Here is a 15,466-nt window from a genome sequence, read left to right on the forward strand (position 1 = left end):
TTATATAGAGAATGGATAAACAACAAGGTCTTACTGTACAGCACAGGGAACTATATTCAATATCCTGTGATAAACCGTAATGGAAAAGAATATTTTTAAAAGAATGTATATATATGTACATACATCTATCTGTATGTGTAACTGAATCACTTTGCTGTACAGCAGAAATTAACACAACATTGTAAATCAACTATACTTCCATTGAAAAAAATTTAGGTTTTTGAGTAGTATACACTTTCACCATACAAGATTCAAAGCAGTATAAAAACATTTATACATTAAGAACTCTTTCACCCTGTTTCCTCTGGCCTTCAGTAGCTGCTTTCCTTCCTTCCTTCTCTTTCTCCCCTCCTTCCCTCCCTCCTTCCTCCGAGCCTAGAAGGAACCTTCTGCTGGACAGGGGTTACTAACTTGGCAGATAGACTGATTTACCTTTCATGAGGTACTATTCCTCAGCTACTGCTGTACTGGTGAGTACGAGGTCATCTCCTATAGAAGCCTTAATTTTCTTACAGAAGAGGCTTGCAGAGTTTCTTATGTAACAATTTCTCAAAGGCATTTCTAAGATTATCAGTCAATAGCGCCAAGGGACAGGTCTCTGTGTTCTATATGTGCTTAGATATGCAGCTGGTTTCGGTGGAAAGGGCCAGAATGGCACTCTAGGAATTTAGGAGAAATTCTTTAGATTCTCTTGATGAGTGATTTGAATAAGGATACAGACTTTTTTCTGGAGGTCAACTGCATTTGAAAATGTTTGTGCTATTGTTTTTCATTGTTTCCTTGACGTGTTATGATATTTTGACCAGACTCATAGTCTTTAAAAAGCATATTGTAAGATAATTTAAGATTTATGCTTAGAGGAAATCCTTTACATTTCCTAGAAACTAAAATAAATCAGTTATGATTACAAATTATGTAAGGGAAGAGACTTCTCACAATTTTACCCACTGTACTTGCCTTTAAATCCTAGTAAAACTGAATTCTGTGAGTGTAAACGTTGTTACAGGCATGTGTATTCCTCTGTGCATGTGTATTTCTATTTCATGTATATTTCATTTTGAATTGCAAAGAAAAAAAATGATTCATGTTCCCATATTTTTTACCCTTCTATCTAATCTCCAACCTCAAACCCAAAGTTAGCCATGGCAATGTTAGTCTCATTCTTGACGAACTGGCTTAGTTTTAAATCTAATTTGTCACTACAAGTATCATAAGAGAAAAGAAAGGCATTATGGTATTACAGAAAAAAAAGCACTTAATTCGGAGTCTGAAGAGCAGGGATCAAGTCCTGACTCTATCATTTACTAACTTTGGCAAGTTACTTAATCTTATTGAGCCTCAGTTTCCTGATCTCTAAAATGGGATTAACACCACCTACTTTATAGGGTTGTTTTGAGAACTGAATTCAAGATAGCTATTTTCATGATTATAATTCAATATCTCAGCTATGATGGTAACTGCACATTCTAGTCCTCAGTTGCTCTTGCGTCTAGCCATGTTTTATTATGTCAAAGTCTCAGGGAGGGTGCTTAGGTCCCACATAGTGTCCCAGCAAACGGGCAACACATTATTGGCAAAATAGTATATCGGTGATTTTGCAAGCAGTAATTGTTTCCAAGTGGCTGAAGTTACAGTGGGCAGCGATATGGTTTATGTTTGATATGGGCTACTACTTTATATTGTGTTACTAGAGACAACAAGGAGTCCATAGATGTTTACTTTACAAAGGAGGCTTTGAGTCTCTGGTTTGATACTTACTTCTGCACTCTTTTGGAGACCCTGTTTTGCCATCAGCTGCCTCCCAGGGGCGGTCATTGTATAAAGGTGCACAATGTTGGCAGTGGGTGCCTGCTGTGTTGTGCTTACACATACACTTTCCATGGACCTGCAAACAAAAATAAGTAAGCGCTATGAGCACAAACAGTGCTAGGAAAGAACACTCTTCCCACAACCTCATTTCATTGGTTGGCTTTAGCCATATGACATTCTTTCATTTTTGCTAAGAAGTTAGTCATCAAGATGAAAGATCCTTTCTTTAGTTTGTCTTGTTGTTAATTCATATCCTTGGCTGTAGGATATGTGACCCTAATGAGCAATTCTGAGATACTGGCTAGGCATTTACTTAAATTTTTTTTGGTTCGTTTTTTGTTGTTTTTTGTATTTTGTTTTTGGTTATTTATTTATTTATTTATTTTTGGCTGCGTTGGGTCTTCGTTGCAGTGCGCGGGCTTCTCATTGTGGTGGCTTCTCTTGTTTCGGAGCATGGGCTCTAAGTGCACGGGCTTCAGTAGTTGTGGCACACGGGCTCAGTAGTTGTGGCTCGCAGGCTCTAGAGCACAGGCTCAGTAGTTGTGGTGCATAGGCTTAGCTGCTCCGTGGCACATGGGATCTTCCCGGTCCAGGGCTCAAACCCGTGTCCCCTGCATTGGCAGGCGGATTCTTAACCACTGCACCACCAGGGAAGCCCGACTTAAAATTTTAATACCTTTAAATTATTTTATTCTTGACACAGAAGTAATACACCTTCAATATAGAAAACTAAGAAATCTGTAATCCCATCACAAAGTGACATCATTATCAACATTTGAAGCATATATTTGAGGTACTTTAAAAATAAAATTATATTTAATAAAATTAAAAAAAACACAATTATATTTAAAACTTCTTTTCTGGATTGAGATCATCATTTCATGTCATTAAATATTCTTGTACAACACACATTTTAATGGCTCCCTTGTATGATGTAAAATTTATTTGACCCATCACCTATTTTTTGTCATTTAGGCTTTAAAATATTTTTACATACTATATTCTAATTCTATAATGAATATCCTTGTAGCTAACAATTTGTGTACATCTTTATTAGGAATGTGTTTTCTAGAGGTAAAATTGAACAGTCAACATTTATATATTTTTAAGGCTTTGAACACATTTTGTCATAATGACTGGGCATTTTCTTTTAATCCCACAATTCAGAGTAGTTGAGGGTTTTTTAAATAGTGTTTCTCACAGGGAGGAATACTTTAGTGGAATTATTTGGGATCTGAGAGTTTTATGAGAATTTTAATATTTTTTGTATTATCTCACCAACAATTTCTTTTTTAAAAATTTTATTTATTTATTTATTTGGCTGCATTGGTCTTCGTTGCTGCACACGGGCTTTCTCTAGCTGTGGCGAGTGGGGGCTACTCTTCATTGCAGTACTCAGGCTTCTCATTGCAGTGGCTTCTCTTGTTGCGGAGCACAGGCTCTAGGTGCGCGGGCTTCAGTAGTTGTGGCTCACGGGTTCAGTAGTTGTGGTGGCTCGCTGGCTCTAGAGCACAGGCTCAGTAGCTGTGGTGCACGGGCTTAGTTGCTCTGCAGCATGTGGGATCCTCCCAGACCAGGGATAGAACCCGTGTCCCCTGCATTGGCAGGCGGATTCTTAACCACTGCACCACCAGGGAAGTCCCCACACATTCATAGATTTCCCCTAGCCTCCTAGCACTGCAGCTTGGTTAATTTTGTTTCCTCTTCCTGGAAAGTCTCTTCCCTCCTGCCTGTCAGAAATACTGCCCAACTTCAAGAACCATCTCAAAACCCAGTCCCTCTCATAAAGTCCTAAATAATTTCTAAAAATTAATATTTGGGATCATCTGGAATACTTCCTAATAACTAAGTATTGCCCTGAATTCCAGTAGCAAAATGCATTTATTGACACATGATGTCATGACTACAAATGAACGTTTTGTAAAGCAGCTCAGAATGGGATTCCCAAATTTGGATCTATGAGGTATTGTTGTTTTCTTGAGAAACAGTGTAAGAGGTAAATCAGCATAAAGGTAATAAATTATATCAACCCATCAACAATTATTTAATGAATATCTACAAGAGAGAGTGGCTATGTTAGGCAATGTTTGGTACACAAAGCATTACAAAACATGATTTCTGTCTTTAAGCAAAGTATAATGTAGCTGGAGAAAAAAAATTTACATAGAAAAAAATTACAGATAAACAAGACAATAAATAAATACCTAAGAAACAAAATGATGTTGGAATTCAAAGAATGCAGAAATCACCATAGATTAGCAGTTGTTGAGGACTTCATGAGAGGGACTGGGTTTTGAGACGGTTCTTGAAGTTGGGCAGTATTTCTGACAGGCAGAAGGGAAGAGACTTTCCAGGAAGAGGAAAAAAATTAACCAAGCTGCGGTGCCAGGAGGCTAGGGGAAATCTGTGAACAAAGTTTATTTTAATACATCCAAAATATTCTGACTGTGATGATAAAGGAACTACTAAAAATAACATGTACTTAGAGTGGCCAGAAACAAAATGAATCTTAGAGTTCAACAAATGTGGAAATAACCAGAACCAGTACATTGATGTACTACTACTGGACCTAATTTATCACTTGAGTAAGTTGTGTTATCTTATCCAGGATCCCCTTTCTCTTTTCATTCCCTTGGTATATATGTCTTTGGTTCTATAGGTAGAGGCACTCTGAAAATAGCATATGCATTATCCAAGTGTGTTACATGACTACTGTAGACCTTTATGCACACATAAAGTTCAAGTGCAGGATTTATTCAGGGCTTGGAGGACAACAGGCTACTTGTGAATGAATCACATGAGGCCTAAGAGTTATAATCTGGGAAATTTCATAAATAATAATTTTGGTGGCCATCTTGCTAAATTTAATTTCTATGTATTGTAAAGTAAGGTTTTTGTGCTTAATGAAAATTAATTATAGCCATCCTTTTCGTTCTTAGGGATTAGCCAGGATATAGATTTTTTAAATGGTAGGATTGACTCAGAGTACAATGCTGTTGCAAAAACTTTTGTTGATTATCTTTATAGAAACTCAGCTAATATTATAGATTCAACTTATTGGTTTTGCTCTTGGAATGCCCAAGTGTAAAGTGAGTTATAGTTACCTATTTTCTTGGGCTTCTCTTTGTGACTATGTCTGCTAGGAGCTGTTTATACATAAAGTCCCATGGAGTTGTAAGAGTTTACTATACATCACTATTCACATGTCCAGGTAAGAGCTAAAGACAAATTTGCACTTAAATTTGGAGACCTGCAGGAATTCAATTTCTACTGCTCTGTAAGAATGAGGTCTTTTCATCCTAGCTCCTGGATATTTAATTTTTCATATATTATGGGAGAAATGCTGCAGTCCAACTGCTTTTTATTAAACATTTTAAATTCAATATTCCTTATTGTAATGAAAAAAATAGAAATTCTATCAAATAACTTCTGCATGGTAAGATTCTATTTTAATTGAAATATAGTTGATTTACAATGTTGTGTTAATTTCTGCTGTACAGCAAAGTGATTCAGTTATGTGTATATATACATATATATATATATTCTTTTTCATATTTTCCATTATGGGTCTTTTTTTTTTTTTTTTTTTTTTTTTTTTGCGGTATGCGGGCCTCTCACTGTTGTGGCCTCTCCCGTTGTGGAGCACAGGCTCCGGACGCGCAGGCTCAGCGGCCATGGCTCACGGGCCCAGCCGCTCCGCGGCATGTGGGATCTTCCCGGACCGGGGCACGAACCCGTGTCCCCTGCATCGGCAGGCGGACTCTCAACCACTGTGCCACCAGGGAAGCCCTCCATTATGGTTTATCACAGGATATTGAATGTAGTTCACTGTGCTATACAGTAAGACCTTGTTTATCCATTCTATATCTAATAGTTTGCATCTGCTAACCCCAAACTCCAACTTCTTCCCTCTTCAACCCCCTCCCCCTTGCTAATCACAAGTCTGTTCTCTATGTCTGTGAGTCTGTTTCTGTTTCGTAGATAAGTTCATTTGTGTCATATTCTAGATTTGAATGGTAAGATTCTTTAAAAGCTCTCAGTAAAAGATGGATGGTCCTTTGTTTACTTGTACTAGATCCTGATTTCAAACAAAATGGAGTCTTTTGAAAAAATGAATAAGAAAAATCTTCCAAAGTTGAAGAATTTAGTGAAGCGAAGGCATACTTATGTAGCTGGCACAAGTTAGTAGCATAATGATTAGCAGAAAAAGCAGTTTTGTAACTGTCTAAATTCTATAATAACCTGTGAAAAAATAAAAAACAAACCACTACATACAAAACACCCAGGATACAAATATTTGATAGAATTAGAGTCAAAATTCCTAGAATAAACCATCCCTAATTCATCATTGCTGTTAAGGAGATTATATGGAATACTATCTGAGGAGGGCGTTTGAAACAATGTTAAGAAGTCCAAAGTAAATATAGTAGAGACCAAGGTCAATAATTGCTTTCTGTATAAAACTCTAAGTGCGGTCCCTGAGGTTGTGTCTTGAAGGGTACATAGGATTTTCCTTAGGGAGCAAAGACAAGAAGATAACCCCAAAGGAACATTTTGAATAGTCAGTAAGTCAACCAGAGGACATGTGTTGAATAAGTAGGTTCTATCTAGACCACAGAATACATTAAAAAGCTTAAGAATGATGAATTTATCCTGTAATACTGAAGATCCATTGAAGATTTTTGAGTGGGAAGTGATTGAAAGGTATATTAAATATACTTTATTTTCCTCTCTTTTAAAAGATTTCCTTTTATCTCCTATCTTGTCTGTTATGTTGTTTCTTCCCCCTCCTTTATTATTTCTTTTCCAAAATTTTTACTCCAGCTTATACCTCCCAACAGCCAATGGCAGTCAAATGTATTTTCTGATAATGTTTGGAATTTTAAAAGGTTGTTAATTTTTATTTTATTGCTTTTTTGTATCCTTCCTACTTTTAAAACAACCATTTATTGAATACTATATAAACACAGATGCTGCAAATTATTGCTACTTTTCTTTACAGGAGCTAAACTATCATTATAAGTCAGTTTATCTGGTTTGGTCTTGGAATGCCCAAGGCCTATATGTAATTTCACCCAACTCATAGGTTAGTCCTGGCCCACAAATTCCAGGCCTCAGGAGGCCACAGACATTTAGGGAAACCTCATCAAACATTCACATGTATCACAAGATAATGTGGACAGGTCAGTTCCCTCTGGAGTAAAGATTTCAGAGCATTCCCTCATTCCTGCATGCCAAGGATTGGGATGAACCTCCCAGGGTCTGAAAGATGCCAGCCCAGCAAATATTTCTGCACACAGAAAAATTCAAGGAGCTGTCATTTTGAGAATTACCAAAAATAGCTGTAAATCATTACCTAGACCATTTGAAACAAGAAATCCTTCCTCAGCAATACAACTGTTACAGTTCAAGCTTGAAAGATCACCCACTATTTGATGCTCGTGAAAAATGTGCAAGTAAAACTAGGTCTTCACTGAAAAAAAAAAAAAAAAAAAAAAAAAAAAAACAGAAAAAGGAAAATTTAGTAACAAGTTAAACATAGCTCTTATTTGGTACACAAACATAAGCTAGATAAAGAGCAGGAAAATGGGATTATGTACTTAAGGCTTAGTTGAAGAGTGGTGTCTGGCTTTATAATTGGAAAATGAGAAATCTATTTCAACAAAAAAATCTACAACTCCTAATTATCTAAGAGGTATACCTCTTAGATAATACCTTGGCATTTTGGATATTCTATGAGTTTCATAAACTCCTTTGCTATGCTGAGAGTGTTTTTTCTGTTGATGTCAAAAGTTTTCCTACCTATATCTGAAACCAAGCAAGACCCTGTGGGACTCCTGGGCATGAAAGCCTTTCTGTGTCCCCTGTTTTTTGTTTGCAGGGAATAGCCTTCAGCCTCCATGACCTTCCCTGAGTTCCAAAGGGCAGGTCCAAACAGTTGCTAATCAATGAATGGAGGCGATGCAAAGATAAGGGAGGAGCAGCCAAGAAACAGTAGTGCAGCCTTGGGGCAGGGTCCTGCTTCTGCCTCAAGGGACACACATAACAATATCTTTAAGCTCTTTACAGAACTAAAATTCCCAACAAATGGAAGATGTTAGCATTCTTCATTCCAGAGAAGCTTATCAAGAGAGACTACCTGAGGCCAGATTAAAGGAGTGCAGGCCCTGCACACACCCTGACCCTTATCAACAATTCCGCCCTTGAACCACTGCTATAAAACTCCTCACCAAATCCTCCCAGGTTGGGACACACACTTTTGAGAGGCATGAGCCCGCTGTGTCCCCCTTCGCCTGGCAAAGCAATAAAGCTATTCTTTTCTACTTCACCCAAAACTCTCTCCAAGATTTGATTCAGCACCAGTGCACAGAAGCCAAGTTTTCAGCCTCATGTCTAATAGTATTTATTTGTTACTAATATTAACCTACTTGCAAGTCATTTTTAGCATATTTATCTTACAGGGAGGGAATCATACAAACTTTGAACCAGTAATTTAAGGAATTACTGGAACAGCTTGCTCATTAATACCTGTGCACTTTGACAAATATATATTAGAGGCAAATAGACATGGAAGAGAAAATACCACTCCTTCATATGTAAGGCTATAGAAGTAAGAATCTAGGTGCGTGCAAAATGAGGAAATGATTCTTTCAAATCCGTCATTGGAAGATACACATCTTGCTTAGAAAAGCTGCTTTCTTTTTTATTATTTTTATTTATTTATTTATTTATTTTTGCCTCTGTTGGGTCTTTGTTGCTGTGCACGAGCTTTCTCTAGTTGTGGGAGCAGGGGCTACTCTTCGTTGAGGTGTGAAGACTTCTCATTGCGGTGGCTTCTCTTGTTGCGGAGCACGGGCTCTAGGCACATGGGCTTCAGTAGTTGTGGCTCATGGGTTCTAGAGCGCAGGCTCAGTAGTTGTGGCACACAGGCTTAGTTGCTCCGCAGTATGTGGGATCTTCCTGGACCAGGGCTCGAACCCGTGTCCCCTGCATTGGCAGGCAGATTCTTAACCACTGTGCCACCAGGGAAGCCCAAAAAGCTGCTTTTTAATTGTTCTCTTTGGGGCAGTAGGCCTTCTAGTAATCAGCAAACATAGAGTTGAGGAAATTGGCCATGGCAGGAGGTTGTGAGAATCTGGTTGTTTGCCATGTCAAGCATATGAGTTGGACAATCACTTATCAAGATGTTGTAGAATATTTAAACATTAGATGGAAGATTGGCTTTGACAACTTGTAAGGTCCTTCTAATCTTAAGGTTCTATGATTCTAAGCCCTGCTGTTCTGTATTGTGAATACTGCCTGGTTGTAGGCAACTACCCATAATCCTTTCTGAGCTACCAGATAAGACTTAAATGTCATATGGCTGGGTCCTGTTGGCATCTCTCCAATGCAGCATGTTTCCAAATGATGTGAAAGTCAAACAAGGGAGAGCTAGGAGAATATCTCTTCTTTTTTGCAGGTACTACCTGATGTGGCACAAATGAAAAATAAATGTTAATAGTCTCTGAAGATGGATTTGCATTTGTCAATAATGACTATACCTAAACTAAATTGTATTCTTTCTGATTTTTCTTCTACTGTTTTCCTCCTTCTGAACTGCATTTTCCCCATTGCTTGTGACTAAAGTAATTGTAGACTGTCATTCTAGCACCTGCCTTCCAAATAAAGGTATATTTCATCATCTAGTGATGCTCACCACAGACATTCACCATAATGGAATTACCAAAGCGAATAATCAATCTGGTTAAAGCTTTGAAGGACTCAAAGTAACTGAACTGTTTTGTGAATGTCTGAAAAAATTTACTTTCCAACTGCTTTCCAAGAAAGAAAGGACCAACTGTTGTTCATGTCCTACTAAACTTTATAATGAAAGTTAGCAGAAAACAAGATTTTACAGCTAAATATTCAGAAATTCCTGAATTTCATCAATTGACTAATTTCCTTGAGCTCTTGTGCCATTATTGTTTACATATACATGATTTTATTTTCATTCTTTGAATTCCAATGGGAAATGAATATTCTTTCATATACCATCATTGGAACTTTAAAAAATGTTTGTGAAAAAAGGATACAAACAGTGCCTATTCTATGAACCTAAGAAAAATGCCCACTTAAAGGCAGCTGTGGCAATTCACGGACCTCCATTTAGCTCTGACAAATGATGTAGAAAGTGGAACAATGCTTTGTAGCACCTTAAGACAAAATGTAAAGGCAAAAAACTGATTTAATTTCTAAAGAGATAGTATGTCCCTTTTAGGGAAAAGGATTAACTTCTAAAAGAATGAACTTCTTATGCATGAAAAGAGATAAATTCTAATAACGGCTAGCCTGTTAGAACCTGCTCCTCTTAAGCAGGGCAAAAACAGGCACGACAATGCTACAGCATAAACCTTTGAATAGAAAGCACTGTGAGGAAAACACGTCTTTTCATTAACAAATAAAATATTCCTCTACCCCTATTAAAGGTTTGCATGTTTTAATTTAACAGAAGAAGTGGGAGTTCTATGGTGAATATGAAGCATAATAATTGAGTTTGGTAAAAGGGGGCTTGAAACATACTGTCAGAATGGGATAAAATAGGCTGAAGCCCAAGTATTCCAAACCCTTGCCCAGTAATATATATAGCAAGAATGTAAGAAGCTGAAAAGCTCTACAGTCTATTCCTTGGTCTATACTTTAACACTAGAGAAAACGGGTCTTGTAAGAAAGCATGGGCAAAATAATAGAGGTATAGAGCAGAAACAATTATGAGTAAAGAATGAAAATCAGCCACGAGAGGCTTCCCTGTCAGCCTGTTGCCTGAAATTCTTCCTACTGGGACTCATTCCTTTAGCTTCTGAATGGTGCTTTAGGTTCAAGAGCTCCCTACAAAAATGTACTTAAACTCAGAAGGCGTAAGTCCTTAAATTATTAGCAACAAACATATCAGCAGGGATTATAACCATCTGTTTTCAATCCTAAAACTGTACTCAGAGTTGCTTAAAGGAGGAAATAGTTTCCTGGTGGAAGGAAAGGGAATGTCTAAAGGGGAGAGGGAAGGAGCCAAAGACAAACTGTGCCTACTTCACTATTTTGCCCAGAACCTTGCTCTGGCTGACAAACCTGGAAAAAAAACAAAAACAAAAAACATGCATGGAGCCAATACAAATTTCATAGGAAAACTGCATGTAAGTACACCGTATGGTAATCGTGTTTATATACCTCTCTCCACTAAACTCTTGCAGGGAAGAAACTTGCTTAAATTTCTTTGAATCCCCGGTAACTGTCATATAATAGGTTTTCAATCAATATGCGTTAATTTTTTTAATTCAGCCAATGTATATTCAAATGAGCATTGAGAACCTTAGTTATTGAGTTTAGTTCCATTTTAAAAACTTCCCAAGAAAGCAGGGTGCTAATTATTCATTTGAAGTGGGAATAGGATACTTTTGTTTGTCACAGAGCAGGATTTCGGGCAGAGTAGGATTGAAAGACATTCAGCTTTGTCCAGAGTGCTTCTGGTCAAGGAATATTGGTAAATATGATGTTCCATAGAGTGGTCGTCTGTAGTTGATCTGGGAGAACTGCTGTAGGCCCAAGGAACATGGATTAGTCAGGGAGGGAAATGGGAACGATAATGATGAAGAAGAAGATGATGATAATGATGATGATAAAGAATAACAATTAATAGTAGTAGTTAATATTGATTAGCATTTACTATGTACCAGGCACTGTTCTAGGCATTGTATAAATATTCATTGGATTTACACAAGAATAAGGTAGGTATATTACTTCCATTTCATAAATGAGGGAACTGAAGCCCAAAGAGTTTAAGTAATTTGCCCAAGGTCACAAAGCCAGTAAGTGGTGGAGCTATTTGAATTCTAGCGGTCTGACTCCAGAGCCACCATCCTAACCCTTAAACTATACTATTCTGAAGACCCTGGGGAGTAGGATTTTTGAGGGATCTACTTTGGCCAGATCTCTTCAGTGTGTTACTTAAATAATATTGGTATGTTTCAAACCAGTTTGTCCTTGAAGAGCTCCTTGGGACAAAGGCTGGTTTGGACTCAAAGTGAGCCATTTCAAGGGTATTAAGTTCTTGAATGGATTATTTGTCCTATTCCTCTGGGAGAAACCGAGCAGTTTTCAAGATGGGTGAATATAGGAAGATTGGCCCCCATTTCCTATACCTGGCATGAATAAGTTCAGGGCATGTACTGGTAGAGAATACTTTTAGATTCTCATTGGTTCAGTGTAAAATCTGTCTGTACACTGAAAATTCTGATGCCTCCTAGGGGCATTTCTGGGCCACTGCAAGTATTAACAACTCTTTAACTTATCAGAAACTCCCCTGAATAAATTTGCAAATGGAGATAATAGGAATGTAAATGATTCTAATTAAAGATTTGCTCTTTGTGAATAGCCTCCCTTTTGTTATGGGCTCTCCCTATTAGATATGATTTGGTAGGGATAGTAATATTATGTAGTGTGATGGCTTTTAAACAGTTTTAATTTATAAAGAATGGTAAGTGAGAACACTGTGCATAGCCTAATGATTCAGGTTAATTTTTAGATTCAGGGTGCTGGCTTATTTCCATTTTTTCACGTACAAAACTTTGTATGCCCCAAAGCTTTTATCTATATACCTAAATGGCAGTTTTTCTGTGCCATTGTGCATATGCTATTTATCATATGAAATCAGGAGTTGAGGTAGCATCCAGAAGCGTGAATCCACACACACAAAATTTCCAAATGCTACTAAATCTGTGTCCTCCAAATTGCGGACGTTAATTTTAAGATTTCGTAAAGATGTGTTTCAGCAGACCTCTGTTTTGTAGTATTACAGCTAGAACTAAGAACTAAAATCAAGTTTTGTGTTTTATCTTTCAACATTCATCATGGCGCTTTCTGTGAAATTAGATAATTGGTCAAAAACAAAAACAAAACAAAGCCCAAACAAACTTTCCAAACCAACTTCCCTGCAGAAAGGAAGGCAGAAACTGCTCCAGGACAGAGAAAAGCATTTTGGGCTTTCCAAATAAATTTCAAAACACTTTTGAGTTAAAAAATATGGTTAATAACGTAACCTTATTTAAAAGCCACATGAAAGACAGTTTTAAAATATTCCCATTGTTTTAAAATGTACTATTAGCTCAACAACGGTTTTAAAGTGAGCACTTTAGTTTAAATTTGGGGTTCTTCAGTAAATTTTAGGTAGGATTCTCTCTTACCCTTCAGAGTGATGATTTCCTAGAATAAAGAAAATCTCTCTCTCTTTGTGAGTCCAGGTATAGGGACTACTATTATTTATAACAATGGGCTTAAAAGGTTCAAATGTAGCAAGTTTTGGGAAACAACATTATCAGAATACTTTTCTTTGCATATTTCCCTAATTAACAAATAATGTTCTCTTTGTTTGGTAAAATTCAGATAAACTTTGAAATGCTGCCTCCACCCACCCACCCCCACCCCCACCCCCACCACTGCCATCACCATCACCACTACCACCATCATCACCATCACAATCATCACCATCTTTTTTAACATCTTTATTGGAGTATAATTGCTTTACAATGGTGTGTTAGTTTCTGCTTTATAACAAAGTGAATCAGTTATACATATACACATGTTCCCATATCTCTTCCCTCCTGTGTCTCCCTCCCTCCCACCCTCCCTATCCCACCCCTCTAGGCGGTCACAAACCACCTAGCTGAGCTCCCTGTGCTACGGCTGCTTCCCACTAGCTATCCACTTTACGCTTGGTAGTATATATATGTCCATGTCACTCTCTCACCTCGTCACAGCCTACCTCTCCCCCTCCCCATATCCTCAAGTCCATGCTCTAGTAGGTCTGTGTCTTTATTCCCGTTTTACCCCTAGGTTCTTCATGACCATTTTTTTTTTCTGAGATTCCATATATATGTGTTAGCATATGGTATTTGTTTTTCTCTTTCTGACTTACTTCGCTCTGTATGACAGACTCTAGGTCCATCCACCTCACCACAAATAACTCGATTTCGTTTCTTTTTATGGCTGAGTAATATTCCATTGTATATATGTGCCACATCTTCTTTATCCATTCATTTGTCGATGGACACTTAGGTTGCTTCCATGTCCTGGCTATTGTAAATAGAGCTGCAATGAACATTGTGGTACATGACTCTTTTTGAATTATGGTGTTCTCAGGGTATATGCCCAGTAGTGGGATTGCTGGGTCGTATGGTAGTTCTGTTTTTAGTTTTTTAAGGAACCTCCAAACTGTTCTCCATAGTGGCTGTATCAATGTACATTCCCACCAACAGTGCAAGAGGGTTCCCTTTTCTCCACACCCTCTCCAGCATTTATTATTTGTAGACTTTTTAATGATGGCCATTCTGACTGGTGTGAGGTGATAACTCACTGTAGTTTTGATTTGCATTTCTCTAATAATTAGTGATGCTGAGCATCTTTTCACATGCCTGTTGGCCACCTGTATGTCTTCTTTGGAGAATGTCTACTTAGGTCTTCTGCCCATCTCTGCATTTTATTATCACTGAACCATTTTACAACTCTGTAAGTTGTAGAAAATGAATAATAATTCAAATAACTCTTGTCCATAGAAATGCAAATCAGTTGTGTCTGACAATGCAATTGATCATTGCCCTTCATATTGACCTGTTTTGCACTTCTTTGTATATTTCTTCATTTGCCAGTGTATGTGTGGTTCTTCAAATTTTCCTTTGAAGCAGTTATAAGGTCTTACTGGTCCCTCATTAATTACTGAGTTAAGTAACATGGTTGACACATGTTTATTTTATATCTGTGTGACAGTCATGGCTTTACTCTTTAAAAATGTATCCTTGGGACTTCCCTGGTGGTGCAGTGGTTAAGAATCTGCCTGCCAATGCAGGGGACACGGGTTCATGTCCTGGTCTGGGAAGATCTCACATGCTGCAGAACAACTAAGCCTGTGCACCACAACTACTGAGCCTGTGCTCTATAGCCCGTGAGCCACAACTACTGAGCCCACGTGCCACAACTACTTAGCCCACATGCCACAACTACTGAAGCCCGCATGCCTAGAGCCTGTGCTCCGCAACAAGAGAAGCCACCGCAATAAGAAGCCCGCGCACCACAACGAAGAGTAGCCCCTGCTCACCGCAGCTAGAGAAAGCCTGCATGCGGCAACTAAGACCCAACACAGCCAAAAATAAATAAATAAATTTAAATAAATAAGTGAAAAAAAAAATGTATCCCTTAACACTGCCATTTCTTATCCTCCACATGTTACCTAAAGTTCTTCTGTCTAGACTACTTGAGGATATACTTCTAAAAGTGGAATTTCAACACGCTTTATATAGCTAAATGGGTTTTGAATGTCTCATATTTTTACAAGATTAATTCTACTAGCTTCTTTTTTATTTTTTTCAGTTTCATCAGGCACTTCATCTTTCCTGTGGGGACTGTAATAAATATTTCTGCCATAAAAGTGAAAATAGGGGCTTTCCTGGTGGCGCAGTGGTTGAGAGTCTGCCTGCCGATGCAGGGGACACAGGTTCGTGCCCTGGTCCGGGAAGATCCCACATGCCGCGAAGCGGCTGGGCCCGTGAGCCATGGCCACTGAGCCTGCGCGTCCAGAGCCTGTACTCCACAACGGGAGAGGCCACAACAGTGAGAGGCCCGTGTACTGCAAAAA

General features: G+C 38.1%; 1 protein-coding gene across 4 annotated transcripts in view; it reads right to left on the bottom strand.

Moving 5' to 3' along the window:
• NTN4 (netrin 4) overlaps positions 1 to 15,466 on the bottom strand; it is a 108,453-nt gene that overhangs the window by 40,795 nt on the left and 52,192 nt on the right. For all 4 annotated transcript variants that reach the window (XM_007468220.1, XM_007468222.1, XM_007468219.1 and 1 more), the window contains exon 4: positions 1,759 to 1,885. In XM_007468220.1, coding sequence (XP_007468282.1) covers positions 1,759 to 1,885 — 127 coding nt within the window. The remainder of the gene's footprint in view (positions 1 to 1,758; positions 1,886 to 15,466) is intronic.

Source organism: Lipotes vexillifer, unplaced genomic scaffold (assembly GCF_000442215.2).
Source record: "Lipotes vexillifer unplaced genomic scaffold, Lipotes_vexillifer_v1.1 scaffold180, whole genome shotgun sequence".
Taxonomy (NCBI): domain Eukaryota; kingdom Metazoa; phylum Chordata; class Mammalia; order Artiodactyla; family Lipotidae; genus Lipotes; species Lipotes vexillifer.